The sequence below is a fragment of the Plasmodium knowlesi genome, assembly GCF_000006355.2.
Source record: "Plasmodium knowlesi strain H genome assembly, chromosome: 12".
NCBI lineage: Eukaryota > Apicomplexa > Aconoidasida > Haemosporida > Plasmodiidae > Plasmodium > Plasmodium knowlesi.
This window is the reverse complement of record NC_011913.2, coordinates 1,623,414-1,643,203: the sequence shown is the minus strand read 5'-3', so window position 1 is coordinate 1,643,203 and position 19,790 is coordinate 1,623,414. Positions and strand designations below refer to the sequence as shown.

Sequence of the window (19,790 nt, the reverse complement as noted above, 5' to 3'; positions counted from 1 at the left end):
GATTAAAAAAAAAAAAAAAAAAAAAAAAAGGAAAAAAGGCGTTAAACATGTGTAAAATGTGAGCAGAACGTGCGCTAAAAATGCTATAGAAAACGCCTGTATTTTCGAAATGGAGCGGCTTTCATGTTTACCCTATCGCACAACTATGTGTGACGAAGGTGCGTCCATTTTTATGCTCATTTGAATAGGGTCGCGATTTTTTCGTGTAAATTTAATTTTCTTTTTTTTTTTTTTTTCGACCCTTCCTTGACTCGCGCGTGTCCTTGCTCTCCATGTTCGACTGCTGCTACAACCCCGGTCTGCCAAACAGAGCCTTCGTGATACTCTGCTTCCAGGTCAGGTTTTCACTAAAGTAATTTTTTATCTCCTGCACACAATCATCTAACTTGATTTCCCGTTCCCCCGCCGACTTCTCCTTGTCCTGTGTCAACTCTCGTAGTTTGATAACACCCCTTTCAATTTCATCGCCAATTATGACGGCCAGGGGAATCTGCTTCTCCAAGGCATAAACCAGCTGCTTCTGTATCTTCTGGTCCTTCACGTAGATGAATTCCGTCGATATGTCCTCCTCCCACAACTTTTTACACAGCTCGATGGTCTCCTTAAAGCAATTTTTCTTGATGTTGCAAATGAGGACATCTACCGAATTTTCCTTCAGGGATAGGCCAGAAGAAGCGACATTCACCGATGAAGCAACCTTCCCTAAGGGAGCATCCTCCATCGTTACTTCCTTCTTAGTAAGGAGGCCACCCTCCCCTGGAGGCAGAAGCAAGCCACCCTTCTTTACCACCCCCTCAGCGATGGCAATGATCCTCTCAATACCCACAGAAGCGCCAACAGATGGGATATACTCCTTTCGCTTGTTTCTTATCAAGTAATCATATCTCCCGCCTGCAGCTACACTCCCTACTCCCGTCTCGGACAGGAGAACAAATTCGAATATAATTCCCGTGTAATAATCCAAGCCCCTGGCGAGGGATAAATCAAAAGAAAATTGATTAAGCATATTAAAATGTTTTAACAACTCAAAAAGTTCCTCTAAATGATTTATAACTTGATATACTTCATTTTTGTAAGATTCTTCAAAAGGGGATTCACTTAAATCGTTTCTCAAAAATTCGATGACTAAAAAGGGTGACAAACTTAACGTCTTCGAAATATACGTTTCGATTTTATCTACCGATTCCACAGGGATTCCTTTCTCATTTAATAACTCATCCCGAAATTGCTGAAACGTTATTTTATCCAATTTGTCTATACTGCTGGAAATTGTTTTTACCTTATCCTTGTGAATATTACTGGAGAGAAGCATGTATTCTAAGATTTTTCTATGATTTATTTTGCAGTTAAAATTACCAATGACATTTTTTAAATTATTTAAAATGTCCCAAAATATGAACAAAATATGGAAATCTGTACGGAGAGTGTCATATTTTCCTACGATGTCAAAATCACATTGATAGAATTCTCTAAACCTGCCTCTGTTCATGCTAGGTTCATCTCTCCGGTACACTTTTCCTATATGAAACCTTTTTAGAGAATTCAAATTATTTGTGTTGACAAAGCGATATAAAGGAACAGTTAGATCATATCTAAGAGATAGATTTTCTCCTCCTTGTTCCTTTAAATCGAATATTAATTTAGAGTCTTCTCCATATTTATCTGTTAAGGTTTCCTTTAGTTCAAAAACGGGAGTATCTATTTCTACTGCCCCGTGTAGTAAAAATTTCTTCTTTATAAAATCGAAAAAGATATTTCTCAATTGCATGTCTTCTCCTGTAAAGTCTTTAGCACCTTTTGGAACCTTCAAATTAAAATTGATATTCTTCTGGATTAGTACTTGCTCTATTTGCTCATCCAATTTGTACACATTTAACTTTCTCCTTAACGAAGGAAAGGAATTATTGATAACAATTTTTCTTGCACTCATGGGTATCATTTCGTTTGATTCTCCCTCTGTTGGTTTAGAAGTGCCCAACTGGGAGTCCCCCCTTTCTCCCATCAGGGAGTAGAGAAAATTCTTAAACTCAAGACACCCTACCCCTATGTGGTGAACGCCTCCAGACACTTTTTTATTTTTCAACACTTGGGCTAATGCCTTGTTATATGCCTTTATGTCGTACATAATGTTCGTCTGAATAATAATATCTGTCAGTAGAATTAGCAACTCGCAAAATATGCTGTTCATTTCGCTAAACTTTTGCAACTCGTTGGGATATAGCATCTGGTGGAATCTCTCTTCGATGCTCTTTAAATATTTCTCTTCATACAACTTGGAGAGGATGGAACCTGATGATGTGCTTCCTTCAGCGATGCTGTCATCTAGCAGTATAAATCCATTTGACAGAGGTTTCTTCAGATCTGCGTGCTCTTGAACAATTTGTTCATTCGTCTTAAGAAATTCGTTCATCTTCGCAACGAATAATGGCACCACCTTGGATGTAATATCAAGCATATTCCTAATGTGGACCGCAAGGGTATCATTCATATTTTTACACAACATGGTGATATAGCTATTTAACGAGTTCATTTCGTCTGTGTACTCACTTCTATAGCTATCTATGCTGTTCTTAAAATTTTGATTTATTAGGTACATAAAATATTCCCCGTCGTCCGTTAGTTTACTTTGCGTATAAACAAACAATAACAAGTTTGCGCTTAAACTTTTGGACAACTCCTTATTCTTCTCCACCTTAGAATCATGTGTCATCCATTTGATTTTGCTTATCAGCTCATTCACCGATTGTATGTTACTATTATTCACGTTATTGTTAAAAGCGTTTTTAAATAACACGTCACAGTTTATTTGAAATAACTCCAGAACGTTACATAGGCAGCAGGTTAGGTATTTGCACAAGAATACCGTTTTGTAGGCATTTAAAAAAACTATGCTACAGTTTTCTAGAACAACACTTATACACATGTTGAAATCATTCAGGTTGTATTCCAATTTAGCACATTTTTTCAAATTCGAAATGAAGAACTGTTTTAGTACTTCACTGTGAGGAAATCCCTCTTGTGATGGTTTATTCGGCAGAGGAACAATTGATGAGGAACATGACTCCTCGACCCCGCAGATACATTCTGAGGTGCTGTTGATAGAACAGCAAACGCTCCTTATCAAATTTAAATCCAAACTGTTCTTAAATCGTAGCATATTTATCAGAAAAAAAAAGTACAAGCATTTCAATTCGTCCATGTGATAGCTGCGGCATTTTCCTTGCCCGATCTGCCCTCCTTCTTTTGGGGCATTTTCTCCCCCAACATTTACATTCGCTTGATTGATGAACAACCCATCTCCCTTTGCTAACTCGTCCACACTTCTTTTATGCTCGTTCAATTTATAAACGGAATCCTTAAAACTGGACGACTCCAGCTTCAGGTGCCTCTGGTGTATGCATACATCGACCACATCTTTGGTGTTGAATATTTTGTTCTTGTAAACGCTTATGCTCATTTTCGTCGCAGTACAAGGTTTTCCTTTTCCTGTCTCTTGTATAACTTGTACAGGGGAAATCGAATGACACAGATTTCTTAGGTGAACTTGTACGACTAAGCGAACTTTAGGAGACATAAAAAAAAAAAAAGGGGGGCGTCTTCTCGAAGTTCAGGGTTCAGTTTACAATTCGGAGATCATATTTCGGAGTGATGCGTCGGTTCGTTAGAGGAGTATGTATTACGCATCCCTATGTATAGGAATACATACGGATGCGTTTCTTCTCGCATGTGCGCTGTTATGCATTCCCTGGCAGTAGGCAAGCGCTTACTCCGCAAATTAGAGCGTGCAACAGTGTATTAATTTATACTAATGCTTAAAATATAACTACTTTAGTAGCTCCTACACTTCAAAAAAAATCTAACTCAATTTTTTTTTTTTTTTTCCTTAAGGAGGTGGTAAAAATAAGGTAACTGCCTCTCATCCAATATTGTTCGCTTTATTGTGAGTTCACTTTTTTTCTATTTTCCCCCAAAGGAAGAGAAACATCAATGTAGCAAAATATGGAAGAGAAAAAAAAAAATAATGGGTGGTGCTTCAGTTCGGGGGAATTTAAAAACCCATAACTCCACGAACCCAGTGCGGAGTGCGGGCAGCATAATACGGTGAGAGAGCCAGTCGAGTCGACACGTGAAACGTGGCATTTTACCAATTAATGAGAATCGCATGAAAAAAAAAAAAAAAAGAAGAAAAAAAAAAGGGCAACATCTCCCCTATGAGCGGTTTAAATTACTCAGTTCATAATTTTGTACGCATATAAATTTACAGCGTTAATATGTTTGCAGTTTTTATGCTTTCTTTTCCCCCCTATGAGCATTACGATTTTGGTTATTTTATTTATTTTTTTTTGTGACATCGTTTGTCCGTTCCTTTCACCATTTTGTTCTTTAATTTTCTTCCGTTTTTGTAACATTCTGCGCTGTTTATTTTCTGTGCTCGAAAAGTTGTTACATATTTTGTTTACATACTTCTGTGGCCACTCCTACTACACGTTTCCTTTGTATTTCTGCTTTATATCCCGTCCAAGTGCCTCGCATTTTTCACGTAAACGCTCTTTTACCGCCCAGATGCAACGCAATTTATAGGAAAAGGCGAGAGATATGCATGGGGGGATGTCCATTTGCGTATATATACATGCAAAATTACACGTATGCACGAAATAGAGCAGAATAGACCAGAAAGCAAAATGATTTTTAAGCCCTTTGCTGTGAAGACTCCCCTCCTCAAAGAGTAAGGCAACCTACAGTGGTCTTTTGCGAAAGCGCCCCTCTCAATATTAACATATCAGCAGTAACAGAAAAGGGGAATTGCTTCCCCCCCCACTGTTTAAGTTCTGATTATGGAAGACTCGATATATATCGCAAAATTTATGATAATTTTTTTTTTTTTTTTTTTTCACAATTGTGATAAGAAAAGAAATAACACTGTACTGCTAGGACATTGCAAAATGTCCCTTCGTTTCTTCCTCCCCAATTCATTATTTCTAATTTGTGTGACCCCTTTTCAGGCTTCGCAAAAAAGGACTGGTGTCCATCGAAGTCGCGGATGCGGGAAGCGTAAAGGTTCTAACCGAAGACGATTTGGAAGGTTCACCCCAGGAAGGTGAAACGAGTGCGACTAACAAGGAAAGAATAAAAAGAAAAAAAATTAATGGAAACAAAAATGGGAGCAAGTTATCTCCTAGTAAAAGAAGTAAAAAGAGAAAACGAGAAAATGTTGACCAGACAAATTCGAAGGAGGATGATTCTAAAAAAGTTATGAAAAAGTCAATTGAGAAAAAAAATCCCAAGAGCACCGATGGTAATGAACTCACCCTCGAAGAAATTGACAGTCAAGGGGAAGACACCCATAGAGGGTTAAAGAGGAGGAAAAAAAAAAGAGGGAGAAAAAAAAAAAAACCAAAAAATGGCTCTACGGGATGTAATGAGGAGGGCGTTTCCATCGATCAGGCCGCCTGCTCCATCGACTCCACAACCACTTCCCCCACAAAGGGGGAGGCGCCCAAGAGGGAAAGATTCGACATACAAAAAGTGATCCAGAATGAAGAGAACTTCAAAGGCACGGACCAAGTCAAGTACAAGGTGCACTACGTCAGGTGGAACATGAATGGAAAACTCCACCTCTTGTATAGCATAATGAAATCATTACATGACGCCAAATTCTGGAAGCCAACAGAAATACAAAAGCAGACCCTAGAGCACTCCATAAATCTTAAGAATGACATAATAGTAGTGTCCAAAACGGGAACGGGAAAAACGCTAACCTTCTGTATACCCATATTAAACAATATAGTAAAAAACAAATTAAGAGAATACCAAAAAAAGGGAAGCTGCATTTCCAAACTTAGGTGCCTTATATTAGTCCCAACAAGAGAACTAGCCATTCAAATTTTAAGCCATTTCAGCTACATAAATAAGTACACACACATTTACATCGCAACAATTATTGGAGGATTAAACCTTAATAAGCAGAAAAGAATTATATCGAACAAACCAGAAATCTTAGTTTGTACCCCAGGAAGATTGAAGTACTTTTTACTCCTAAGTGATAAGATAAACTATTTGGATAAAATGAAACACGTCAGATATTTTGCATGCGACGAAATTGACAAGATGATAGAAACGTCTTTCATGAGGGACATCAATTTTATTGCTAAACATTTGTACAAATCCGTGGCGCAGAAGAAAAAATTTATTCAAACTTTTCTTCTTTCCGCTACTTTAGGGCTATCAGTCCATTTGCAAAATGAAAATCTAGCCAAATTATTAAATTATGTTACTATAAGGAAAGAAAAATCTTGTATTATCAATTTGGCTGATGATCACTTGGTAGACGGCCCCTCGAGGGGTGAGGCAGGTAGCATCCTCCCCGATGGTCTCTCCCTAAACGTAGTTAAATGCGAAAGGAAAAATATAATACACAAACTTTTTTACCTTCTCAAGATGTACTTTCTAACCGATTCAATGGGCCAACCTACAGACGACACCAATCAGTTAAACCGCAACGGTGATAGTGCTGAACATGGAGAGGTAAAAAAAATCGTAATCTTTGTGAACACTATAAAGGAAACTAAAGACCTAAATAGCATATTTAGATTTTTATTCTTTGACCAAGGGTTAGAGTCATCCGTTCCAAAAAAATACCGTTGCGGTATGTCGCTAAAGGAACGAATAAACATTTTCTCTATACATTCCAAACAGTCTCTCAAGGAGCGCATGCAAAGCATTTCAAAATTTTCTCAATCAACCAATCATTCCGTTATGTTTTGCACTGATGTACTAAGTAGAGGAATTGACCTAGATAAATGTGACGTTATAATTCAGCTCAGCTGTCCTGTTTCGGATATCACCTTTGTACATCGATCTGGCCGCACGGCTAGAAATTTCAAGACAGGTAAAGAGCCCCTCCCCCCAAAAAAAAAAAATCAGTTCCGTAACTGCATGTTTGTGAAAATATACCAATTGACGTAACGTTTTCTTAAATATGCGTTCCCGTCAACATTGTCCCTTTTATGCTTTTTCACCATCATCCCCCTGAAGGCACCTGCATCTGCTTTATCACGGACGATGAAATTGCGCGCTGGAAAAGTTCACTCAAAAAAATAGGCCTCATTTTCGAGAATCTGCAAGAACTAGAAATGGTGAAGCGAATCAGCAATCACGAACAAACCAAAATAAACAGTGCAATTCTCTGTTGCAACAAAATGATAGAATTGCAAAATAAAATTAAAGACAATAAAAATAAATCCCTCTTAAGCAAGCTAGCTAGAGAAGCTGAATTGGAAGACGAAGAAGGAAGCTCCTCAGATTCGGACAACCCATCTGGGAAAATAACAAACGAAACCATTCTGAAGCAGTTGCTACGCCTGAAGAAAGAGCTGTACAGTACACTCTACGGGAAGTAGTAGCAATTTGAAGAGAAATAAAAAAAAAAGAAAAATTAATTAGAGAAATAACCCCCCCTTTTGATGATGAAAATGTGTCTCTCTGGTTTGCTTTGTTGTGCATACAAAAAAGGGAAGAAGCTTTCCCCATTTTTTAAGTAATCCAATTAGGGGCAATAACCTTTTTTTTTTTTTTTTTTTTTTTTTTTTTTTACCCTACTCGCGCTAACATGTTATTCGTGCCCTTTGCACCGTTTCTTATAATCTGGTTCTAATTTTTTCAGTTTAATCTCCCCCCTTATTCCCCCCACACACACACACCTTCTGCGTCATTGTCCATATGGCATTCTTCGAGAACGTGTTTGCAACTTTCATGTTTACCAATGCAATTTGTTTTTTTTTTTTTTCACAAACTCAATTTATTCGCAATAGGAAAAATGTTTTCTTCCTTAACATTTGAAAAGAAGAAGAAGAAAAAAAAAAGAACAAACGAGCTTTTCAACAAATTAGCAAACCGGGTAAGGGAATCTTACCCCCTTTGTGCATACATACCTGAATGATTCTCAATCGTCTCCCCATAACGATGATATGATGAAGTAGTACAAAATTGAAGCGGTATATATCCCCCCATGGAGGCAGCTCTCTCCCCCACATTGAGTAGCCAACTTGAGGAGGTAGCTTTCCATCCTATCCGGATAACGGCACAAAATAGTCCCACATATACAGTTGGTGCTACAGCGCACTGCCTTAGGAACGATAGAATTTTACACATCTTCATCACTCCTTTCTGCTCCTACAAATGAACAAGTCTTTGAACTATACAGATGTACATCTGTTATAAGTCACTTGAGCAGTTCCACGTGAGTGATAATTTTTTTTTTTAGAATAAAAGAAGCTTATCCTGTTGTGTTTCACTTTTATATAACTTAAAACTGTGAGGGTGCGATAATACATGTACAAATATTTATCCTGCTTGAATGAATTTTTTTTTTTTTTTTTTTTTTTTTCCTTTCCTCCCGCGACGGTGACGTATTTATAAGGGTTCTTGCATCACTTTTTGAGAGCGCGTTTTATTTCACTGCGCCATTTAGTTCACCTCTCTTCCCCTTGTACACATGTGAATTTGAATCCGCTACTCCACTGTTGAGGCGCGGAATGGCCCTTTTCCCCCAAACCTAATTTTATCCTCCCCTCTGGGTAATTCTCATGGATGTATGTACGAATCCATTTATACGTAGGGAACTGTTTCATGTTTGTTCCTTTCCTCCCTTGTGAGAAGCCCAACTGGAGCGGGGAAGAATGAGTACACAAAGCAGATTGCCCTCTTTTGTCCTATGCCCCCCTTTTTCTCTCCCCCCTGGCTAAAAGGAAAGATGAAAATTCCCCTGGGCTGTGTGCGCCCATTCAACACGTACAACATCCCGTCCATTATCAACAACACTAAGGTGCACAGAACGTATAGAGAAAACCGCAAACGAAATGAAGACGACTTGATGAAAATTTATAACAAAGAATTGGTGGCATTCCCGTATGATGAGGAAAGATTTAATAAGCTGCTAAATATTCATGGGACAGCGAGAAAAAAAAATGTGGCCGATTTTTTCTTCAATCCACAGATGTATATCAATGTGAAGAATGACAGGGTAATGAATGTCACCCCTTCCCATTTCGCCATTGGAAATGTGGATAAGTGTTTCCTGTTCGAGAAGGAGTATTTGGACAGTTTTTTCCCTGAGGGGTTAGCGGGGGAGTTACCCAAGGATATCTTGATGCACGATGGGGGGGGCACCCATCGGGAAAGCGGTACACAAGCCAAAGGAAAGGAGGCCTTCCCCGATGGTGATCACCAAAATGATAACCTCGACTTGTTTCTGCGAGAACTAGAAAAGAATCATATGGTGCCAGATGAACGCATGATAAAGAATGCGCAAAATTTGAAGGGAGTAGGGCTGTTGTTCAGAAAATTGGCGTACGAAATTGTAGACGAGTTGAAACATTTTGGAGAGAATTACAAATTGTGCAAACGGAGAGATTCCTACAAGTTGGATAGCTATTTTGCCAAAAAAGGTGAATGTGCTAGCTACTATGATGGTGGTGATCCGAATGGAGACTCAACTGAGGAATCATACAACTTCGGGAGCAATGATGCAAGCAACTTCGGGAGCAACGATGCAGGCAACTTCGGGAGCAACTACAACGGGAGGTCCTACAAAAGTAGAAGCTTCCTAATAGACGGAAAAAGGGGAACAGGAAAGAGCTGCATCCTAAACACCATAGTTCTGTGGGCAAAGTTAAACCAATGGTTTGTTATATTCGTCCCCGATATAAAAAAATATAAATTTGACATTAACACGATTGTCCGAAGTAATACGAACTTGTACATTCAGCCAGAACTTAGCAGACAATTTCTGGAAGACATAGTAAAAACAAATGAATCCTTTTTAAAAAAGTTAAAAGTTGATAAAAAAATTCTCGAAAATACCTGCCTAGATGGAACACATTTATTGTACAATAAAAAAATTTATGATGAAATAATCAGAAAAACCATCGATGCAGAAATAGTAAATGATGAAGAAAATTATAAGGCCTTAAATGAAAGGGAAAAGAATTTGTACATGCAAAAATTGTACAAATTTTATTATGATAATGTAAAAATACCAAATTTATTGGATAAATTTTCAGTACCTCCTAATTTGTTAGAATTAGCACATATTGGTATAAATAATGTGTCATATGCTAACCTGTGCATTTATGCATTGTTTGAACATTTGAAAAGGCAAACTGAATTCCCCATTCTGATTGCTGTAGATCAGTTCAACTTCAACCTCAGTGTTTCAGAATATCTTTCCATCAATTTTGAAAATACAAAATATAATGGGTACATTCCTACGTACTATTTCACTATTCCTAAATTGCTACTAAAGTGGGACGCAAATAAATATAAAAGGTGCGTTAAAATTGTTTCCACCTGTTGGGACAGAGAAAATAGAAGAAATTTCAGGCCAGAATTATTGGGAATACACAAAAGGGATGTTAAAACAGCTCGTAATTTCACCCTCCGCGAGTTTAAGAATTTTGTTTCCCATTTGTACAACCAGAATGTCATATACAATTTCGATGTAAATAAGTTGGAATACTTCTACATGCTCACTGGTAAAATCATTCTGTCGTCCGCATCAGGAATTCTCTCCTTTGTGCAAATAAAGGGGGGAATGCATCCGATAGCCGCTTTATACTGTAATTTTTTTTTTTTTTTTTTTTTTTTTTTAGGAGGAAATGGTTTTCAGGCAAGAAAGCTCTTAACCACATTGTACTGATTCACCCCACAGTGCCTTTTCCATATGCAAAACACGGACTTGTTATCCCAAGAGAAAGAATCTCCCTTCAGTTTTTTTTTTTTTTTCCAGTTTTTTTCACCCCATGGATGATTCTTTAAGGGTATTTTGGACAGATACAAGAATAGTCGGAATTTCTTCTTTTTTCAATACGCTGTCGAAGCGCACCTACTTCTGCATTTTTTTTTTATTTAGGCCAACGTTTCAGTCCTCCCTTTTGTATATCCTCCTCTGTATATTTGTATTACGTTCCACTTTCTCACAATTCTTTTTTTTTAACCATCCCAAGTACAACCTGATACTGGAGAGATAAGACGCACACTATGACTGAACGAATTCTTTTGCAGCGCGTTGCTTTTTTTTTTTGCGTTATGACTAGGGTTATTATTAAAACAAAAAATTAAGGAAAATATGATAAGCTCGATGAGTGGATAGAAAAATGCAAACCCACGTACGTACATATAAAAATGTAACTATATGCACATTCGCAAATTTGCACAGGAGCCCCACTTGTATACACAAGATTTTTAGGGCACCACAAAATTAACCAAAAATTCAATTAAGGAGGTTAGCACACCCCGGGGAGATATATCTATCAACCATGGAGACCATATCTGTGTAGAGGTCTTCACGCGGGGAAGAAGAGCAAAAAAAAAAAAAAAAAAAAAAAAAAAGAAAAAAAAGACACATTAACATATACACCGTGGCAATTTCAAAAAATGCCATTTTTTTTCGGCACCCTCACTCCAAAGAGGTGCATACACTGATAGGGACAAAACAGTGGGGCGACATAACTAAAATCACAAATAAAAAAAAAAAAAAAAATTAGGTGAATTAAAAAAATAAGAACAAATTGGATGAGTAGAAAATAATCAATTTTGCTTTAATTCAAGTGGGGGAGGGAAGTAGAAAAAAGGAAAAAATGAGGAGCAAAAAAATACAATTACCTAAAAATGGGTTGTCCTCCTCGCTGTGCTCTTCTTCCACATCCTTCCAGGTATGCCTTCCTAGCCGCTAAAATAACACCGTTATAACACCACCCCTATATAATCCCCCCTAGTAGTATTCATAACTCTCCTGCAGAAACCTGTGCTTCAACAGCTCGGCGGGGGATGACCTCAACGCGGGGTCGATCTGCAGTACGCTATACAAAAAGTCGCAAAATAAATCATTCCTTATAAGTTTGTACAGCGGAAGGCACCTCTTGACGTACTTAATGGACTCAAAACTGGAAGCATTTTCTGGCCAAGCCAATCTTAGATGATCCCTATTTATATATTTGGCCCCATTTGTTCTGATCGCATCGCTTATCATTTTTTTGGGAATTGGCTGAATGATAGCTTCCATCAAAGCTAAGTGCTCTAAATGCTCATGGGTTCTAAAGAGAAGATCCCCTGTGTACATTTCAGCCAATACACAACCAAAACTCCACATATCACTTGACACATCCCATCCTAAATTTAAGATAACTTCCGGAGCACGATATTGTCTTGTGTTTATAATAGATCCATGGTATCCATCCTTAAATGTGGCACAACCAAAATCTATCAATTTGATTCCCGTAGATTTAGTTCTATAAATATCAACCCTCTTTCCATCTGTAGCTCTTCTAACACTCACTAAGGTTTTCTCAAAATAGGGGTCGTCTAGCAAAATATTTTCTGGCTTTAAATCGGTGTGCGTTAAACATATTTTGCGGAGATAATTCAATGCTTTCAACATTTCAATGCAATAAAGCTTAATATCCTCCAAATGAAACCCGTTGTAGTTATTTTTGGTGATAATTTCGTAGAGAGATGGACCCAGGGGTTCGAAAACCAGACACATGTGATCGTAGTACATAAACCTTCCATGGTATTTTACAATATTATTATTTTTAAAATCATCATTTTGAATTTTCTTCAAAATATCTGCTTCTATCTTTGCAGATTTTGTATACTTCTTAATATTTCGTACTACCTTCACCGCGTAATACTTCTTTGTGTCCATGTGCTGACAGAGAAGAACTCTTCCGAAGGTTCCCTCCCCCATTTTTCGTATCACCACGTAACAGTTGTTTAAGACCATTCCCTTTTTCCAACTGAAGTGTACAATTTCGTCATCTGAGTCGTAATTTTCTTTTTTCTTTTTTTTTTTCTTCCTATAGCTATTATCATCCATATCTGAAATTTTCGTTCTGTTTCTTTTGTGGTTGTGTTTTTTCCTCGACGATATATCATCCGTTGATTCATCCGACGGGGTATACTCGTCGGACTCACTACTGTACCTATCCGAATAGTGTTTTTTTTTATTTTCAACTGAGGAGTAGCTGCTCCCTCTTTGTGAAAAAGAACTTGTGCCTGTTCCGTCATTGCTACTGAGACTATCTTTTCTGCGCCTTCTTCGTTGTGTGCTCCTTCGCCTGCTCCGACGTCCACTTCTCGTACCACTATAACTGTCGGGAGCCTTTTTTCTTTTCCTTACACCTCGAGTATACTTACGAGGTGACTGATGTGATCCTTTTTCCTTATCAATGCACGCGGCGAGATTCCTCCTATTTCCCATAATTTCATCCCTCATATTTGATTTCCCTGTACCATCATCTCGTGTCGTATCGCTATTTTTTAACTTGAATGATTTATTAGATTTGCCATCCTTGTCTTTATAGTTGCATTCTCTCACCGTGCTATCTGCACTCGTTGCACTAGATGCACTTGGTCCCCTTCCCCAACTTCCTGTCTCCTTCGGATGCGCAGCCGTCGCTTTACACTTCCCATTTCGATGGGAATCTTTCCTTCTATTATTCATTCTGTCTAGGTGCCCATTATAGCTCCTAGAATTTGTTCTGAAGCTATTTTTATTGCCATAATACATTTTTTTCCTCTTCAACATAGAGCCGTCGTTAAATAAGTAATATTCATTATTGTAAAAGATATTTCCCTGTCCAAAGTGGGTGTCATAATTTCTTTTATCACTATTGTACAATTTTTTCTTATAAGAATAGTAGTTTCTTTTTCTGCTCACATTAAATCCTTTTATGTAATTATTTTGATACTCCTCGTGGTCGTACTTGGATTCTAGATACACCTTATGGTGTCTCTGTTCATGATCATCTATTTCCCTCATGGACGAGTAGCTGCGTTTCCTCCCATTTTTATACGCTCTGATCATATTTTCGTCCACATCATAGTTTTTAAATTTCTTAAAGAGCTTTCCTTTCCGACTGGAGTTGCTACTGCTGTTGAAACTCCTGATCCTTTTCCCCTTAAGCAGCTTCAAACCGCTCCCGTAGGAATTGCCATACGCATTGTTGTATTCGTTGCTGTACTCGTTCCTGTAGGCATTGTCGAAGCCGCTATTGTACAGGTGGTTGTGCGAATCATGGTACCCGTTATGGTACGAGCATTGGTACGAATTTTCATACAAATTTTTGTGCAAATCTTTGTATGAATTTCTGTTCGAATTTCTGATGGAGTTTCTGATCGAATTTCTGTACGAATTTCTGTAAGAATTTCTGTATGCGCTGTTGTGCAGGTTTCCCTCCCGGTTGTAGTAGTAGTAATTGTTGTTCCTTTGAGGGTCATTAAAATACCTGCCTGCGTTCGGGCTATCCCTTTGCATATTTCCGAAACCCATATACTTGCCTTTTATATCGCTTATATAATTCCTGTAATAATTATATTCTCTATATTTACTGCTGTACTTGTCATTACAGTCCTTGTTGTTCTCTTGGATCATTCTGGCTTTTTCTTTTTACTTGAGGAAACAAAAAAAAAAAAAAAAAAAAAAAGCCATAAGAGCAGTTTTTTCCTTTTTTTTTTCCAAATTATTTCCCTGCGCGTATTGCTTCTTTATATGAATTAAAGATACATATGTATAAAACTGGTGACTTCCCATTTATCCCGCGCGCTTACCACAGGGATGGACTTTACATGGGAAAAGCACGCAATATGTATACGTGTTATACGAATACTTCTCGCCCATGAGCATCGCATACAATACAATGCATTCATGCTCTGCCTTCCAACGTTAACAGCCTTCTACACGTTTATATGCACGGAGCAACACCAGGCGAGCAGCAGCAAAGCACTCACAACACAATGTCATTTGCGCATAATATGAATATGCTACTTATGGATGACGCTAATTCCACAGACGCTCACATGACTGCACTTGGCTTCGCCAATGCGCAATCAGGCAGGGCGGTGAAGAGCCTCCCACTTTGTTTAAAGGCAAAGGACTTTTCTGAACTTGAAAAAAAGTAGTATATTATGATTGGACTGAATTGGGGAAAAAATGTCGAAAAGGAATGGAGAAAAAAATGATGACAGGTAGAAAAAAAAATGGGGACAGGTAGAAAAAAATTGGCGGGAAATGGCAAAAAATGGCAAAAAATGGCAAAAAATGGCAAAATTTTGAGGAAAAGGAAAGTCGAAAAAGGTAAATACAAAGTGAAGTAAATGCCAAATGAAGGGAAAGGGGAAAAAAAAAGGAAAACGAAACAAAATTACCCCTACTTTGCGTTTGGAAGGCTGATATATCTTCCACATTTATTTGTTTATTTGTTTATTTGTTTCGGGGGGGGGGGAATTTAAAAAGGATCATGCAGAATTAAGAAGTCACTACATAGGCAGCACACTTTGCAGAATTTAAAGAAAAAAATGGAAAAAGGGAAATAACCATTTCGTGATAATGAAACTTTCCCTTTCCCTAACAATGTTATTTTGTAAAATATGTACATAGAAACAGAGACAACGTTTTTTTTTTTTTTTTTGGCACAATTATCATTCCTAGGATTATCATTCCATGGATGTACAAAACTGGGCGCGCAAAAGTGTATATATATTATAACATTCACATCTGTTCCACCATACACCTTTCCTCATTTTCATGTGTCATATGCATATAGAAATGTGCAAGCGAATGTTATATAACAATTTTGCCGCTTACATGAAAAAAAAGAAACAACGAACGCAGTGCGCTTCACATGCCATTCCGCCGCTTCTCCACAGTGTAATTTACGACAGAGTTAAATTTAGTTCGCATTTCAAAAATTGCGTACATCAGAAACAGTTTTTACCTTTTCCTTTTGATTTTTGATTTTGTCACTTTTTGCGACTTTAAGCAATTCCTATTATTTCTTTTTTTTTTTTCTAATTTTTTTCATTTCTACGGCGCGCATCACAATTTGAGAGATGCATAAATTACGGAAAACAAATGTGATTAAGAAAAACGAACAAATGTTGAAATGGGGGAAAACGCGATAGCTTTGTACTAGCACGAATAATTTTTTCATACGTCCATTAAATATATATTTATTAAAAATATATATACCTGAAGAACTCTTTCCCATTTGATGGCTTCACACGTACTTCAATTTTATGCGAATAGATTGCTTCAAACTCGATATTCTTATTTAATGTGAAGAAATATAATATATTTTGAGAAATTAAAAAAAATATATAATACAAAAAATTCGATGAAACGGAAATAATTACGTCATTTCCATTGTGACTCCCTTTTTTGTGAAACTTCCATAGTAACGGAAGTGCGTTACTTTTACCCTTAATGGGGAACCTACCAATTCCTCCTTCTGTTTCGTGTACAAATTTACTGCACGTACTTATCTGCGCTGCAGATATTAATTACACAGGGAGGGGAAGACATTAATTGTATATAATATTGTCAGCTTAATAAATCTGTAAGCCCGCCACTTCACCACATTATGTGTATTTTTCCGGAAGGATAGTGCTCCATAGCAGCGGTCTCTTTAACACAGTGGTAGAGCAGAATTAAACCGAACTCGCAAATTACGGGGAATACGCTTCCTTCTATAGATGAACAGCTAAAAGGGGAACGTACCTCACATGCAGAATTATCATGCGTGTAGCCATTTTTAAGAAATGCGCTTAAGGAGACGATACGGTGAGAGAACGAGAATTTCCAATACAATCGTAGCGCTTTGGTAACGTATTTATGCGGTACACTTGCTACATTCAGAGTAACCTATTTGCATCCATTTTTAACACATTAAAGGATTAGAAATGTGCTTGTATAAGTAACTCCAAATTTTGTTATAATCTCTAACCCTTTCATACCTATTTTAAGGGAAAGAAATTCAAAATGCGAAATTCATTCAGATAAAATTAATCGAATTATTTGTCTTCTCAAATCACCCAAATTTTTTCAAAAAAGTAAGTAAGCAAATGTGCAAGCACACACGGAACAATAACCAAATTTACGTTTCGATATTTTGAAGAGTGCAAATTTAGGTATGCCCCTGAATTCGCCGTTTTCAGAAATTCCAAACTTTTTTTTAAATTAATTCGAATGGACCGCAGAAAAAATGACAACCCCCCAGGGTGCAAGAAAAACGGTACACTAGAAACGAAAAAAGATGATCATGTAGAAATTCTTAAAAGTTTAAACTCGACCATTAAAGAGTTTCAAGAAAATTTTGGATTATTAAATAAGCATTATTCCATAAAAGATTTGGAAAGTGTGTTAAACCCTGTGCAGTATGCTGAATACAATTCATTCCTTGCCTACTCCATATGTTCTGTTTTTCATTCCTATTTGAAAATATCGGGCGACTTTCTCAGTAACCATCCCATTAAGAATGAATTAAAAAGGGTACAGTTGTTAATGAAAGAAATAAAGGAAAAAAAACAGGAAAATAATGAAGATAAAAGAGCGCTCACAATTAATAAAGAAGCCTCAAAAAGGATAATTGATTCATGCATTTCGTACAATAAGGATTTAAAAAGAAGGAAACACTTTAAATGAACACAATTCTGAACCTTCTTCCCCTTTCTCAAATTGAAGAGGAAAATTTTATTTTTTCCTGCACCACGGGCATATCTTTACGTACCACACACTGAGGAAAAGGTAGAAAAATAGTTAGCGGTTCAGCAAGGCAAAGGCACAACTGCTAATTAACAATTAGCAAAAGGAACGAAAGCCTTACGAATAATTTTTTTTTATTATTTTGCGCAGACGTGGTGACTACCCATTTTTCAGGGGCCACTTGTGTCGCACGTTTGTCAACGTGCCCTTTTCTTCGTTATTTTTCACTCATTTGGAAATTATTTTTAAGTTCGTAATTTTTCAAACAATTGCGGTCACTTTCATTTGCTTCTTTGTTTTCCTTTTCTTTTCCCTTATCCCTCCCCTTTTTTTCCCTAAGACCCCTTTTCCTTCGACACCCTTCCCCTGCATTCCCTTACTCCCTTCCCCTTCTCTCCCGTGGACCTTTTCCTGCGACCCCCTTTTCCCACTTTGGAATGTAAACCTTATACACAACGTATGTAGAACTTCGAATTCGATTTGGACTTCCGTATTAATACTTTTGGATATTTAATATTTATAATATTTGGTGTTTTTTTTTTCTTTTAATATTATAGAATTTTGTTTTTTTTCTTTTTTTCGACGTATTTTTTGCGTGCTTTATAATAATAGTATCCGAGGAAACCCACTAATATAAGGAGACCTATAACTCCGGCAACTCCGAGTCCTTTAGCAGTAGCCGTTGAAAAGTTCCCGGATCCCGTGGATACGCACGAAATAAGCAGAACACACAAGATCAAAATGTTCACTATTAATAATAGTATACTTCTATGTTTCATGGCACCACGACAAAAAAATTTTTCACAAAATTTGCGAAATTTATCCTTTATATTTTTTGCATCTCTTGGGGTGTTGTTTTCTGCCGAATGGGCGGAGGAACCTACTCCTCCTTGGGGAGGACTATAATCCCCATAACCCTTATGGGGAACATGTGGTCCATCACTTCCTAATGTCTTCAAACGAGCATTTCCATTATTTATATCTTCCTCTGATGAATATAAACCGCTTCCATCCGATATATCATCATGGTTTAATGTGCTTAATGCACTCACCTAAAAAAAAAAATAAATAAAAACGTATATATATATATGGAAAATATGTATATGTAAGGAATGTTCTAAGGAAAGAAGGGGGGGAAGGATTTCCTTCCCCCCCCCATCCCCCCTTTCCTTTTCCCTTTCCTTCCTTCCTTCCTTTCCCTTCAAAGCAAACTAAACCCTAACCCCGGAACGCTACTCTCTAATGCCCTGAAACCCTATGTCTATAACCTGGAATCTTACTACAATACATCGAACCCTAAACCCTAAACCCTGAACCCCTACACTCTATGCCCTGAAACCTTATGTCTATAACCCGGAATCTGACTTCCAACACCCTTAAAACCTTAATCAAACACCCCTACAACCTTACTCCTAAGCCCAGAACCCGGAATTTAACTCCTAAATACGGAACCCTAAACCCGGAACCCGGAATTTAACTCCTAAATACGGAACCCCAAACCCATGAACCCTGAACCCTAACCCCTAAAATCCCTGAAAACTTCCCCCCCTTTTCCTTAAACATGAATAATAATTTGGTGTGGCAAAATAATATATAATATATATATATATATATATATATATATATATATATATATATATATATATGTATACGTTTTCACCCCCTACATATTTATTTCCTCCTATAGTTCTAAAAAATATTACAAAAAAAAATTTTTTCTGTTATTCATACCTGGTGCTGATAATTGGTTTGATACCATAAGAATAGGTATGCAAAGATCAATGTGGATATTTTTATAAAAGAAAAAGATGCCATTTTTTTTTCTCACGTCTCCTGTATTTGTTTTGCTTCAATTTAACATGTGAATATTCTATTTGTCCTTCGCTATATAAATTTATATTAGAAAGAATATCTTTATTAGAAACAAATATCTTTATTAGAAACAAATATCTTTATTAGAAAGAATATCTTTATTAGAAAGAATATCTTTATTAGAAAGAATATCTTTATTAGAAAGAATATCTATATTAGAAATAAATATCTTTATTAGAAAGAATATCTTTATTAGAAAGAATATCTTCCTTAGAAAGAATATCTTCCTTAGAAAGAATATCTTTATTGGAAAGAATATCTTTATTAGAAATAAATATCTTCATTAAAAAGAATATCTTTATTAGAAAGAATATCTTTATTAGAAGGAATATCTTTATTAGAAATAAATATCTTTATTAGAAATAAATATCTTTATTAG

The 19,790-nt window shown here is 36.9% G+C and overlaps 6 protein-coding genes across 6 annotated transcripts; 3 read left to right on the top strand and 3 right to left on the bottom strand.

The window, feature by feature from the left end:
• Positions 1-286: 286 nt before the first annotated feature.
• On the bottom strand, positions 287-3,457 carry PKNH_1237200 (histidine--tRNA ligase, putative; the record flags this gene model as incomplete). The annotated part of the gene is made up of 1 exon (XM_002260386.1): positions 287-3,457. The coding sequence occupies one exon, from the start codon at positions 3,455-3,457 to the stop codon at positions 287-289; it is 3,171 nt and encodes a 1,056-aa protein (XP_002260422.1).
• Positions 3,458-4,646: 1,189 nt separating this feature from the next.
• PKNH_1237100 (ATP-dependent RNA helicase MAK5, putative) lies at positions 4,647-7,400 on the top strand (the record flags this gene model as incomplete). The annotated part of the gene is made up of 3 exons (XM_002260385.1): positions 4,647-4,726; positions 5,004-6,889; positions 7,036-7,400. 3 exons carry the CDS (start codon positions 4,647-4,649, stop codon positions 7,398-7,400), a joined length of 2,331 nt encoding a protein of 776 aa, XP_002260421.1.
• A 1,313-nt stretch (positions 7,401-8,713) lies between these two features.
• Positions 8,714-10,696, top strand: PKNH_1237000 (ribosomal protein S29, mitochondrial, putative; the record flags this gene model as incomplete). Its single annotated transcript, XM_002260384.1, has 2 exons — positions 8,714-10,532; positions 10,650-10,696. The coding sequence occupies 2 exons, from the start codon at positions 8,714-8,716 to the stop codon at positions 10,694-10,696; spliced, it is 1,866 nt and encodes a 621-aa protein (XP_002260420.1).
• Positions 10,697-11,770: 1,074 nt separating this feature from the next.
• On the bottom strand, positions 11,771-14,431 carry PKNH_1236900 (serine/threonine kinase-1, putative; the record flags this gene model as incomplete). The annotated part of the gene is made up of 1 exon (XM_002260383.1): positions 11,771-14,431. One exon carries the CDS (start codon positions 14,429-14,431, stop codon positions 11,771-11,773), a length of 2,661 nt encoding a protein of 886 aa, XP_002260419.1.
• A 2,592-nt stretch (positions 14,432-17,023) lies between these two features.
• Positions 17,024-17,479, top strand: PKNH_1236800 (conserved Plasmodium protein, unknown function; the record flags this gene model as incomplete). Its single annotated transcript, XM_002260382.1, has 1 exon — positions 17,024-17,479. One exon carries the CDS (start codon positions 17,024-17,026, stop codon positions 17,477-17,479), a length of 456 nt encoding a protein of 151 aa, XP_002260418.1.
• A 611-nt stretch (positions 17,480-18,090) lies between these two features.
• PKNH_1236700 (hypothetical protein, conserved in P.knowlesi) lies at positions 18,091-19,354 on the bottom strand (the record flags this gene model as incomplete). The annotated part of the gene is made up of 2 exons (XM_039114174.1): positions 18,091-18,591; positions 19,271-19,354. The coding sequence occupies 2 exons, from the start codon at positions 19,352-19,354 to the stop codon at positions 18,091-18,093; spliced, it is 585 nt and encodes a 194-aa protein (XP_038969823.1).
• Positions 19,355-19,790: the final 436 nt, after the last annotated feature.